This window comes from Schistocerca cancellata, chromosome 8 (assembly GCF_023864275.1).
Source record: "Schistocerca cancellata isolate TAMUIC-IGC-003103 chromosome 8, iqSchCanc2.1, whole genome shotgun sequence".
NCBI classification, from domain to species: domain Eukaryota; kingdom Metazoa; phylum Arthropoda; class Insecta; order Orthoptera; family Acrididae; genus Schistocerca; species Schistocerca cancellata.
The window spans coordinates 285,734,673-285,747,947 of NC_064633.1; the positions used below are offsets into that span (position 1 = coordinate 285,734,673).

At 42.9% G+C, this 13,275-nt stretch overlaps 1 protein-coding gene across 1 annotated transcript in view; it reads right to left on the reverse strand.

Annotated features, from left to right (window-relative positions):
- LOC126094675 (calcium/calmodulin-dependent protein kinase type IV-like) overlaps window positions 1-13,275 on the reverse strand; it is a 606,666-nt gene that overhangs the window by 236,786 nt on the left and 356,605 nt on the right. Inside the window, exon 3 of the mRNA XM_049909186.1 lies at window positions 5,257-5,329. Within this exon, the coding sequence (XP_049765143.1) occupies window positions 5,257-5,329 (73 nt within the window). The remainder of the gene's footprint in view (window positions 1-5,256; window positions 5,330-13,275) is intronic.

Here is a 13,275-nt window from a genome sequence, read left to right on the forward strand (position 1 = left end):
CGAAAATCTTGGGTAGTCTCGTGGTATGGAAGCTTTGAAGAAATTCTTGCATAATAAATATTTATCGAAAGAATCAACATTTACATGACTATTCACTATGTATTGCTGCAAAACAATGACCGATGGAAACAATCTGACAGTGGAAGTTAGGTTATCTCACTAACCTCATTTTATTTCTCAACTTAGATTTTCCGTGATCTCATTCGGTTGTTCTTTTTCTCGGACAGAGTATGATAAGGAGAATATAATATTTCGACTAGAACGCGATATATCATGTACAATTTTTATACCAATTAAAAAAAAAAAACTTGGCTACAAACCTTTGAGTTCTGGATCAGTCTCCCAACATTTCGCATTTTTTTATCGTTTCGCGTTTTCTTCTGGCATTCTAGAATGAATATAAGCACCAATCGTTATTCATTGATGCTCTTGGTCGTTTCGTGGTACTTCAGAAAGGAAATTATAACTTACTTTGTAATTTTAAAGAGTAGAATACGCTGCTGCACAGACCATCAGGTACCTGGCCATGTGTGAACCTCAACCATGGAGAATAGAGTGAAGGAGTGTGCACAGGATAGGAGAATATGTAGTACCAGCGTACTGGAAATCCGTCCTTTCGATAGTTCTGTGTTCTACCTCGAGCGGCCCGAAGATGCGCAACATCCACCAATAGCAGTACAATACCGTTCAGCGCTTGCGCGCTACGAAGCTCTTTCCCGTTGCCTTGGAGACTAGAGTAGACCATTTCCATCATAGCCATATATATGTATATATATATATACACTCCTGGAAATGGAAAAAAGAACACATTGACACCGGTGTGTCAGACCCACCATACTTGCTCCGGACACTGCGAGAGGGCTGTACAAGCAATGATCACACGCACGGCACAGCGGACACACCAGGAACCGCGGTGTTGGCCGTCGAATGGCGCTAGCTGCGCAGCATTTGTGCACCGCCGCCGTCAGTGTCAGCCAGTTTGCCGTGGCATACGGAGCTCCATCGCAGTCTTTAACACTGGTAGCATGCCGCGACAGCGTGGACGTGAACCGTATGTGCAGTTGACGGACTTTGAGCGAGGGCGTATAGTGGGCATGCGGGAGGCCGGGTGGACGTACCTCCGAATTGCTCAACACGTGGGGCGTGAGGTCTCCACAGTACATCGATGTTGTCGCCAGTGGTCGGCGGAAGGTGCACGTGCCCGTCGACCTGGGACCGGACCGCAGCGACGCACGGATGCACGCCAAGACCGTAGGATCCTACGCAGTGCCGTAGGGGACCGCACCGCCACTTCCCAGCAAATTAGGGACACTGTTGCTCCTGGGGTATCGGCGAGGACCATTCGCAACCGTCTCCATGAAGCTGGGCTACGGTCCCGCACACCGTTAGGCCGTCTTCCGCTCACGCCCCAACATCGTGCAGCCCGCCTCCAGTGGTGTCGCGACAGGCGTGAATGGAGGGACGAATGGAGACGTGTCGTCTTCAGCGATGAGAGTCGCTTCTGCCTTGGTGCCAATGATGGTCGTATGCGTGTTTGGCGCCGTGCAGGTGAGCGCCACAATCAGGACTAGGACTGCATACGACCGAGGCACACAGGGCCAACACCCGGCATCATGGTGTGGGGAGCGATCTCCTACACTGGCCATACACCACTGGTGATCGTCGAGGGGACACTGAATAGTGCACGGTACATCCAAACCGTCATCGAACCCATCGTTCTACCATTCCTAGACCGGCAAGGGAACTTGCTGTTCCAACAGGACAATGCACGTCCGCATGTATCCCGTGCCACCCAACGTGCTCTAGAAGGTGTAAGTCAACTACCCTGGCCAGCAAGATCTCCGGATCTGTCCCCCATTGAGCATGTTTGGGACTGGATGAAGCGTCGTCTCACGCGGTCTGCACGTCCAGCACGAACGCTGGTCCAACTGAGGCGCCAGGTGGAAATGACATGGCAAGCCGTTCCACAGGACTACATCCAGCATCTCTACGATCGTCTCCATGGGAGAATAGCAGCCTGCATTGCTGCGAAAGGTGGATATACACTGTACTAGTGCCGACATTGTGCATGCTCTGTTGCCTGTGTCTATGTGCCTGTGGTTCTGTCAGTGTGATCATGTGATGTATCTGACCCCAGGAATGTGTCAATAAAGTTTCCCCTTCCTGGGACAATGAATTTACGGTGTTCTTATTTCAATTTCCAGGAGTATATATATATATATATATATATATATATATATATATATATATATATATATATATGTCTTAGATGCTGCCGACCGCAGCGCCGCCGCAAGAGGTACGGATTTCGTGTCCACTGCTGAAGCACGCTGTGCACACTCCTTTGCTCTAGTCTCCATGATCTCAACCGCTGTCATTCGTGCCCGCTTTCTGTCTTTCTCTCAGAGTTCCCCCAAAACTCCCCCCGTAAAAATGAAGACCCTACAAAAAACCCTTTCCATCTATCTTCCCCATAAATTTGTGGGAGGGGGGCCCTAAGTTGGCAACATTGCGCGCTCCTCGCTGCCAAGGTTAATCATAAAATTGTAAGTTTAGGAGTACATGTCGATACCAGTGTTAACAAGTACGCATGACACACGTTCGCGCATGCGCTCTTGAGGCTATAGCCAGTTCCAGTACAACATCCGTTGCTACCGTACTGCGGTCGCGAAGTGGGGCCGAGACTGTTTCCCCAGATAAGTTATTGCAATATGACAATGTATTACTATATTATAGTTTTTAATTTTTGACGTTGTCCATTATGGACAAATAGTAGTTCCTTTTATTCTGAAGAAGGTTGAGTTATCCCCCAACCGAAACCTAGGTAAATCTAGGTAAACATTGCAACTGAAACTGTTGTTAATTTAAAATTAATATTTATACAGTTGGTGACAGGGCTGCGAAATGTCGAAAATATTAAAAAGCCACGGTTTTTGTGTGGAGCAGCGGACTGTGCTTGGCTTCATGGATTCAGGGAATGTGGCGTGGCCAGGATACAGTCTGTTGTTAGCTGTGCTGTGTGTCAGGGTACGATGGTTAAAAGAGATTGTTACAGCTGTGACCAGTGGAAATCTTAGTAGTGCAGACGACCGTGTATGGTTTGGTCAATTTGAACTGTGCAAGAAATCACAATGCGTAAGTTACATATTGTTTCCGAACCAGGGTGGTATTAGAAACCATACTAGTAAACTATATAAACTATTTCCACCTTTTAGCTTTCCCTTTTTTGCTTAGGACCGATTTTCCATCTGAGCTCTTGATATTCATTCAGCTGCAACTCTTTTCTCCAAGAGCCTCTTTAAATTCTATATAAGTTCTTATTATTTTGCACTCTGTTTGGTAGACTGCGATACTCATTCTGGAGACGCAAAAGTATCGTCTACGAGATAAATGCCTTTCGTGGCCAATAGAAAGTTTTCAATGATTCTGGTTGTGCACAAGTTTAATAATGGCATTAGTTTAGTCATATTTTCTTGGGGTTTCATTAAACGCATGTGAGCCATAAAAATGGAAATTGTGAGTCAACGACGTTTAACTGAAAAGTAGCTTTCCGTGAGGCTATAATTAAAACACTGAAATAGTTAAATCAGAAATGTTATAACTACATTTTTGTGCTATTTTTCTACACAATCACCATCCAGATTTAAGCATTTGTCATACCTCTTACCGAGCTGACAAATTCCGTCTGTTCAGCCACCTGATATTGCAACCAACCCATAATTGCATCTGCAAGTTCTACGTCGTACTAATAACTTTCGGAAGCTGAGTTACTTTTCCATGTGCATGAAAGGGAGGAAATCACTTAGAGGCAAGTCTGAGCTGAAGGGCTTTTGTTCAGAAACGTCCTACTTAAAGTGACGCAGCAATTCTTATGATTGCCAAGAAAGTGTGGTCGGGCATTGTCGTGCAAAACCACGGTACAGTAGTCAAAGAGACTGCATCGTTTATTTTGAATGGCTCTTTTCAGTTTTCTTATGTCTCTCAATAGGCGTGAGAACTGATTGTCCTTCCACGTTCCATAAAGTCATAAAACAAGATTTTTTTATCGTGCTGCAAGCAGTAGCCACAACCTTTCTGGCTGACAGAGTTTGGCCACTTTTTTATGGTTTGTAGGACGCGGCAGTATACCATTGAGTGCTGTTTTGCCTACTTCTAGCATTGCTAACCCTTGCCTTGTCGTTAAGTTGATCATATTTCCAGGCTCAAATTCGGGTCACACTACAACTTTAGATATTCCAAGAAAGAGGAAGATCTTATTTGAATGTAGTAATACTTTACTAGTACCGGTATCTTCTAAGACGAAGAAGCGTGAACAGACCAACTGTATTTACCAGTGCTCTGGATTGTCTTTAGCAAGAATATGGAAAAATTCAACACAAGTTTCGTCATAACTCACTCTAGCCATTAACATTGCTTTAGTAGTTCCTAGAGAAAGCTGTTTTTGGCTTTGGTACAGGATCACTTTGTCAAACAGTTTCGCCAACGGAACTTATTCGTCACTGGTCGTGATTACGTTCAATAGGTCTTCCACTTTCACATACTAACAACAAAGAAAATCCAGACAATCTGTCAGACCTTGAATTTTGTGTTCCTCAGGAAGGAATTTTTGAAATGAATGAGCACCTTGTGGTGCCGTAATTGTGTAGATACGATCTATTCAGAAAACTCCGAGAAATTTGAAGAAATGTGTCCGACTGCTGAGATAGCAGTTTTCGCGAATATTTTCATTAATTTTCTGTACAAGTTTGCTGCTTGCTACAGACGGATGGCGACTTCTGTCAGCATCGTTGACATTTGACGAATCACTCTTAAACATACAGCATGCTGCCGCACTATATCTTTACTTATGACGTTGTTTCCGTATACACTATACAGATCAAATTTTGGGACGAATGTCAGCACGTTTTAAATTCGTTGTCTCTTAAAAACCATACCACGGATATCACATTTGGCGCATATTTCAGTTCCAGTGCTCGCTTTGAACGGTTACCATAGGCTAAATAGCGTGTTATTTTCTCACTGTCCCTACTCATAACACACTACCCTAATGAGAATGAGAATGTCAGTGTAGCGACGATTGCGTTCCATCCTCTACTTCCCGTGTTAGACAACTTAAGTTTCCTTTCTAATATCCCTCGTATTTAACGCTTAACCATAATGAATTTAATTGACAAGAGACCAAGTCTTTTGAAACTTGTGTTGCTACTCTTATGCGGTAAGGAATGTAAGCTGATGCTTGGGTAGTTGAGCACTGACCTTGTTGATGACCTTGCAGGCGTACTCTTTCTTGCCCTTGTACAGGCACTTGTACACTGTGGACGACGCCCCCCTGCAACAGAGAGAGAATGGATTTCAGGCTGCAGCTGCGATTTTGTGCTGCAGCGTACTTTGCACTCTTCCTTTGTTCTGGTAGTCGGCTGCTGTAACCACTGTTTCTTAGACTTCGCATGTAATTAACTAGAGCAGTTGTTAAGTCGCAGAAAGACCTAACGCTCCTGCTATCTAAGAACACTCCATCAACGCGCCACTGAGTTGACAAAGCGCACCGTTGACTTTGTGTGTGTGTGTGTGTGTTGACAAGAATGGTGAAGGTGTCGTAACGAATGCTGCTCCTCTTCGAAGGCAACACAAGCAACCACAGAACTAGACATCTCCAGCTAAGAGAAAGCTGGCTGTCAGCAACGTTTTAAATTCAAACCTACTGTGTGCTTGGCCGGAATTCTTAACGAGAACTTTGCATATTTAATTGTGCAAATTGGGTTTTGCCTTGACTAAAACCACATTCTCCCTGTTTAACCGGGGAGTGTTTCATAAAGTAATTTTGCATAATTATAAATGTAGTACTGAATTTTGATATTTACATTTACAAAATTACTGACAGAGAAACATTACCAGAACAAATATATACTTTAGTATGATATGTATGTTTATGTGGCTTTTGTTCCAGCGTATCACCTGCAAATAATCAGGATTATTCTGTGTTAAGTTACTTAACTCTGATTAAAAGAATCTGGCAACACTTACACAATGCGAGGCTGACCACCAGATATCACAAGAGGTGGATTTGCTAGTATAAAATGAAGAGGGGTTAATTTTGTTGTCAGCAGAGAAGCAGAAACAGCACAATTGGTCGGTCAGCAGAGCTCAATGAATTTTAAATTGGATTAAGCAACGAATGTTACATGAGTAACAAATCCATAACGGACGTTTCCAACTTTCTAAAGGTGCCCAATTCGAATATTGATGTGATTGTAAACTGAAAACGCGTACGGACAACCACAACCAAACAAAGACCAGGCAAACCTCGAGTACTGACTGAAAGGAAACGTCGAGCACAGCGGTGGATGATTGAGAAAAAAAAATCGCATGAAATGAGCAGCAATAATCGCTCTTGCATTGCATGAACTCAACACCAGGAATTACTCTTGAATCATATGAACTCACCAGAAGAAATCACTCTCGAATCGAACTCAGCAGCAGAAATCATTGGTGGGTTTCAAAGTGCTACCAGCAATCCAGCCAGCATAATGACTGCGTACTGAGTTACCAGGAGACGGAGCCGAGTCTCTTAGGCATGACGATTTGATTGATTATTTGTGTGCTACTAACTGTAGTGGCACAAAATTCGGCACACAGTATCCTTGTATACTGCTGAATGTATCTGCAAAATTATATCGCTGTACGACACATAGTTCAGAACATATCATTTCTATGGTTAAGGAACAGTGCCCGAGTGAGTGTCTGGACGGTATCGCAAATGTTAAAAAGAATGGGGTACAATGCTCGAGCAGATCGTCATAAACCACAAATTTTTCTCGCCACTGCTAAGCGACATTTGAGATGGTGTAAAGGGCGACACCGTTGGACAGTCGATAACTGGAACAAGTGATTTAGAGTTATGAATCACGCTATACCCTGTGGCTATCCGATGGGAAGGTTTGGATTTGACGAATGCCTGGAGGACGTAACGTACCATTAGGTGTAGCGCTAAGAGAGAAAATCGGGGGAGGTGTCGTTACGGTATGGGAGTGTTTTCGTGGTTATGGGAAAGGAGATGACCGCGTTCTGTGTACTGCATACAGTAGAAAGGTCGATATCAGTATGACAGACGAAACGGTCGTAAAGCAGCGTCTGTGAGACAGTGGTTCGTGGACAACATTCTCGAAATGGACTGGCCTGCCATGAGTTCCGACCTGAACCCAATAGAATGAGTTAGAATCGTCGACTTCGCTCTAGACCGCAACGCTCAACATTGCTATCTCCTATGGTTTCGTGTCTTGAGAAAAAAAAACGTCTATCATACATCCACAGACATTCAGTCACCTTATTGCAAGTGTCTCCAGCAGAGCTCAAGCCGTCATAAAGGCGAAAGGTGGACACACCATATTAAGGAGAGTTTGAACGCCCTATACCGATAATGTTAAATTTAGTGATTTGGTTTCGCTGTATTTCAGGAACCACGGTAACCATTGATATGAAACTTTTACATGACATTAAACAATATGTTATGAGTCTACTGAACTACAATAATTGAACTTCAGTCACTGCTTTCGGAAATACAATTTTTTAATTATACGGTTAAAATTTTGTATACTTTTCCTACGTTAATCATAATTATTTTTTATTATACATAATATTATGTTGTTCTTTTAGTTACATAGACTCAGGATATGTATGTTATTACTCCCTGAAAATTTTAATACTCTACTCCAAGTGGTTTCTGAGATTTAGGGAAAAATGCAACAAAAAATTAAATTTTCAGGAACTGCTTCTAAAGTTTGAAGACTCACTTAATATATGCTTAATTTTTTATTTTTAGTCACTGAGAAGCACCCTGCACCATATTGTATACCATCCTCTTGATCGTTTTCCAAGTCTTTTCTTCTTTCTGGACTCCTTAGTGGCCAACTGTGCTGCATACTCTGCTTTATCGATGCGAACCTTGTCCATCCGTTCAAGTTCTCTGATGCAGTTTTCTCCAGGATTAACTCCAATATGCTGTAACACTTTCACCCTACCGATGTTGCCATTATTAAAAGCAATAACAGAATCACTGACCCCTCACTTTAGTGTCTTCATTCCAACAAAAACATTTTTTGATAAGCGAATCCATGTAAGATCGTTGAACGACTTACTGGGATTTTGAGTCTGACCATGTAGACACTTCTTCAGTAATTCAGGATTTGCCAGGTCTCTGTAAATAGGTTTTATGATAGCCATGACTACTGCTGGGATGGAATTTTTACGACTGTATGAACTGTTTGAGCATTGCGGTAATTGCACCATGAATCCGGTCGAGGAGGGCAGAGGTGGTATACTGGCTGTTCATAAGTTGACAGTCTGTGGAAGAAGGTAGCCCATACTGCCTGCTTCATTTTCAACAAATCCTCAGTATTATTTCTAGTGGCCATCCCATAATACTACTGTAGTTCATCAATCATTTTATCTGTCAGCCTGCCTCTTATGGTTTTACCATCAGAAAGTTTCTTGTCTCTCAAACTTAGTTTCAACTTCCTAAACCTGCTGCCCATCCTCTTCTGGACATATAACACAGCAATTCACAGCCTTCTATATAAAAAAAATACCTATTTTATTAGATCTTGAAGTAATTCATGTAAAAATTTTAACATATTCAACCGATGTTGATATACTAAAAAAGTAAAATAAAATACTTCCCATGTGAGTTTATGAGTGATATATATATCATTTTATTCGGAAAATTGCAAATTTCACAATGAGATAAAAATCCGAAAATGTGAAAAAAATTCCGTTCTAACTCCCTTTAAGGTCCGTAGATTACGTACGGTCTTCCTAAGAACCAGCCCGTCATTTTAACGGGTGCAGCTTTATTTGCCTTTTTCAACACTAGAAGGACCATACCTGCTATTTTCCTGGGTGCTGTGCTTTAGCACACTTACTTCTTGTAAATAGTTCAGTCTTCAGTTCCCATTTTAATGACTTTTGATAAATATTTGTGATGTACACGACTCCAGGGAATAAAGCATTTAGGACCATTCTAAAAAGTGGCACAATGAAGTCCTACTAGAAGAACCGTCATAGGTCATTTTGATGTGTGCGCATGCGTGAACAACAGCTTTGTGACCTGTCCACGGCTTTTGCTGTTTTTCCTTTTTTATTGCTTTATGACATTCTGCAGACCCTTTGTCGAGGAGGAAGGAAGGTTTATCGCTCAAGTGGCGCAGTTTGTATTGACAACACTTCAGTTGCTTCATAATGGCGTTTCCAAGGCATGGTTTTTCTGATGCAGAATTTCTTTTCTCTCTCTCTCTCTCTATTTTTTTAAAGAGATTTCAATGCTAGATGAATAATCCGAAGCTGAATATTCTTGTAATGTTTGTGACATCGATGACTTACAAGAAGAGGAAACTTTTTTTTTGAGTAATAAGTCTTCTGACTGGTTTGATGCAGCCCGCCACGAATTTCTCTGGATAATCCGAAGCTGAATACTCTTGTAATGTTTGTGACATCGATGACTTACAAGAAGAGGAAACTTTTTTTTGAGTAATAAGTCTTCTGACTGGTTTGATGCAGCCCGCCACGAATTTCTCTGGATAATCCGAAGCTGAATATTCTTGTAATGTTTGTGACATTGATGACTTACAAGAAGAGGAAACTTTTTTTGAGTAATAAGTCTTCTGACTGGTTTGATGCAGCCGGCCACGAATTTCTCTCGTGTGCCAACCTCTTGATCTCAGAGTTGCACTTGCAACCTACGTCCTCAATTATCTGCTGGATGTATTCCCATCTCTGTCTTCCTCTACAGTTTTTGCCCTCTGCAGCGCCCTCTAGTACCATGGGAGTCATTCCCTCATGTGTTAACAGATGTCCTATCATCCGGTCCCTTCTCCTTGTCAGTGTTTTCCACATATTTCTTTCCTCTCCGATTCTGCGCAGAACCTCCTCATTCCCCACCTTATCAGTCCACCTAATTTTCAACAATCTTCTGTAGCTCCACATCTCAAATGCTTCGATTCTCTTCTGTTCCGGTTCTCCCACAGTCCATGTTTCACTACCATACAATGCTGTGCTGCGAAGGCACATTCTCAGAAATTTCTTCCTCATATTAAGGCCTGTGTTTGATATTAGTAGACTTCTATTGACCAGGAATGCCCTTTTTGCCAGTGCTAGTTTGCTTTTGGTGTACTCATTGCTCTGTCTGTCACTGCTTATTTTGTTGCCTAGGCAGTAGAATTCCTTAACTTCAACTACTTCGTGGCTATCAATCCTGATGTTAAGTTTCTCGCTGTTCTCATTTCTGCCACTACTCATTACTTTCGTCTTTCTTCGATTTACTCTCAGTCCATATTATGTACTCATTAAACTGTCAATTCCAGTCAGCAGCTCATGTAATTCTTCGTCACTTTCACTCGGATAGCACAGTCATCGGCGAATCGTATCACTGATATCCTTTCATCTTGAATTTAATTCCACTTCTGAACCTTTCTTTTATTTCCGTCATTGCTTCTTCGATGTACAGATTGAACAGCAGGGGCGGCGGGCGGCAGACTACATCCCTGTCTTCCAACCTTTTTAATCCGAGCATTTCGTCCACTCTAACCGTCTTGTACGTCCCTACAGTCGCTCAACTTCGACACCTTACCGTACAAGACGACATCATCAGCAAACAGCCATAGATTACTGTCCACCCTGTCAGCCAACGATCACACATCAGAATCATGCAGCAGTCGTACATGGTCAGACTCAAAATCCCAATAAGTCGTTGAGCAGAATCATTTACGTATTTAGAGAGCAACAGCGGTCCTGTCACACTGGGGCACTCCTGACTATACCCTTGTGTCTGATGAACACTCCCCGTCACGAACAACAACTGGGTACGATTATTGAAGAAGTCTTGGAGCCACTGACATATCTGTGAATTTATTGCGTGTGCTCGTACCTTCGTTAACAGCCTGCAATGGGGTGCCGTGTCAAATGCTTTCCGGAAATCTAGATATACGGAATCTGCCTGTTGTCTTTCATCCATTGGCATTCACTGATAAGTAGGTAATACAAATAGAGGCAGAGTTCGCACAAAACAAAGTGCATCAATGAAGAAGATTAGTCTCGTTCTATGTGCTGATCGATTCCATCCCTTTGTTCCAAAATAGCGACCGTCCCAGTTGTCTATAATACGCCGCCCTGCACACTTCGTGCCTTATCGTTGCTATTTCAATGCTACATAGTATGTACCGCAATCTTTGCTATCTCATTACTACGTAGCATGGTATTGCAGTCTTTGCACATCATACGTGCAGGGAAATTTCTTGTTAATGAGGCACATTACATGTTTGTCGGAAGAGGCAAACGAGGACGCAAATATAAAAAACTATGTTTGAGAGAGTTGCTAGAACCGCCAGCTGTTCCGATAACTCAATAAAGAGGATAGACAAGGAGGAGGAAAACATAGGTACAGAACTTCCCAAGGCTTCACTACTTCGGAATGATGAGGAAGAAGGAGAACGATATTTTTAGATAATAACGCCAAACATGTAATCAGGGAACTGAAATAAACAATGTGATGAATATTTTTTGTTTTATATACATTGTTAGTATCGTAGCTACGCTACATTTTTATCCCTTCCTTCAGGCTGTGTGTGGTCGATCTTGTTCTGCTTTGGTTGAACTTTCGATAGTGGTACTCTAGTGAGAATCTATAGATTCTGAACGTCAATTTTTGTCGAATTATTGGCCGTACTGGCATAACCTGTTAATACTATTGTTTGTAGACTCAGTAGGTACAGTTTTCTAGTCATGCGAGATATCCGTGTGTGCCTAGCCTTCAGTGCAGCGGTCCTTCACAACGGAGCTCTCACAATTACTGTTACCTCCTCCCCTATCGCGCCGTCCGCGCAGCTACGGGTCAAATTATTTTGTGCGCATTCTACGACAGGGTGATCCAAAAAGCAACTACAGACTTCAGTTGTTTTTTTGCAGACAAACTAAATGGCTCTGAGCACTATGGCACTTAACATCTGAGGTCATCAGTCCCCTAGAACTTAGAACTACTTAAGCCTAACCAACCTAAGGACATCACACACATCCATGCCCAAGGCAGGATTCGAACCTGCGACCGTAGCAGTCGCGTGGTTCCCGACTGAAGCGCCTAAAACCGCACGGCCACCGCGGCCGGCTCAGACAAACTAAGAACGAAGAGACATACTGCTCATGTCACTGGCTAGAGCCCGCATCTCGTGGTCGTGCGGTAGCGTTCTCGCTTCCCACGCCCGGGTTCCCGGGTTCGATTCCCGGCGGGGTCAGGAATTTTCTCTGCCTCGTGATGGCTGGGTGTTGTGTGCTGTCCTTAGGTTAGTTAGGTTTAAGTAGTTCTAAGTTCTAGGGGACTGATGACCGCAGCAGTTAAGTCCCATAGTGCTCAGAGCCATTTGAACCATTTGAACTGGCTAGAGATTTTCTGTTCGCACAGACACTACTATACCACACACTCAACATGAGCACCATACGTTGCTCGAGAAACATCGAAACGGTAGTCCACTTCATTCCACACACGAATCAAAACGTTTCTGTTTACTGAAAGGATAGCTTCAACAAATAGATTTCTCAAATCTTGAAAAGCACCCACCACGGGTGACACCAGAGAAAAAAAAAAAAACAAAAACGCAGGTGTGATGTTTGGTGACCTGGGAGGCCAAAAACAACGAAAAATATGTAATTGCCCACTTTTCCAATCCAGCATCGCGGAAGGATGTTCTTCACCTACATCTGTATAGATATAGGTGGTGCGTGGCGGAGGATACCCTGTACCACTACTTGTCATTTTGTTTCCTGTTCCACTCGCAAGCAGAGCGAGGGAAAAACCACTATCTGCAGAATGGTTCAAATGGCTCTGAGCACTATGCGACTTAACTTCTGAGGTCATCAGTCGCCTAGAACTTAGAACTACTTAAACCTAACTAACCTAAGAACATCACACACATCCATGCCCGAGGCAGGACTGGAAACTGCGACCGTAGCGGTCGCTCGACTATCTGCATGCCTCCATATGAGCCCTAATTTCTCGTGTCTTATATTCAAGGTGCTTACGTCCAATGTATGTTGGCGGCAGCAGAATCGTTTGGCAGTTTGCTTCAAATGCCAGGTCTCTAAATTTTCTTAATAGTGTTTCTCGAAAATAACGTCCCAAAGCATCTCCATAACACTTTACGTGTTGTTCGAACCTACCGGTAACAAATCTAGCAACCCGCCGCTTAATTGTTTCGATGTATTCCTTCAATCCTACCTGATACGGATCCCAGA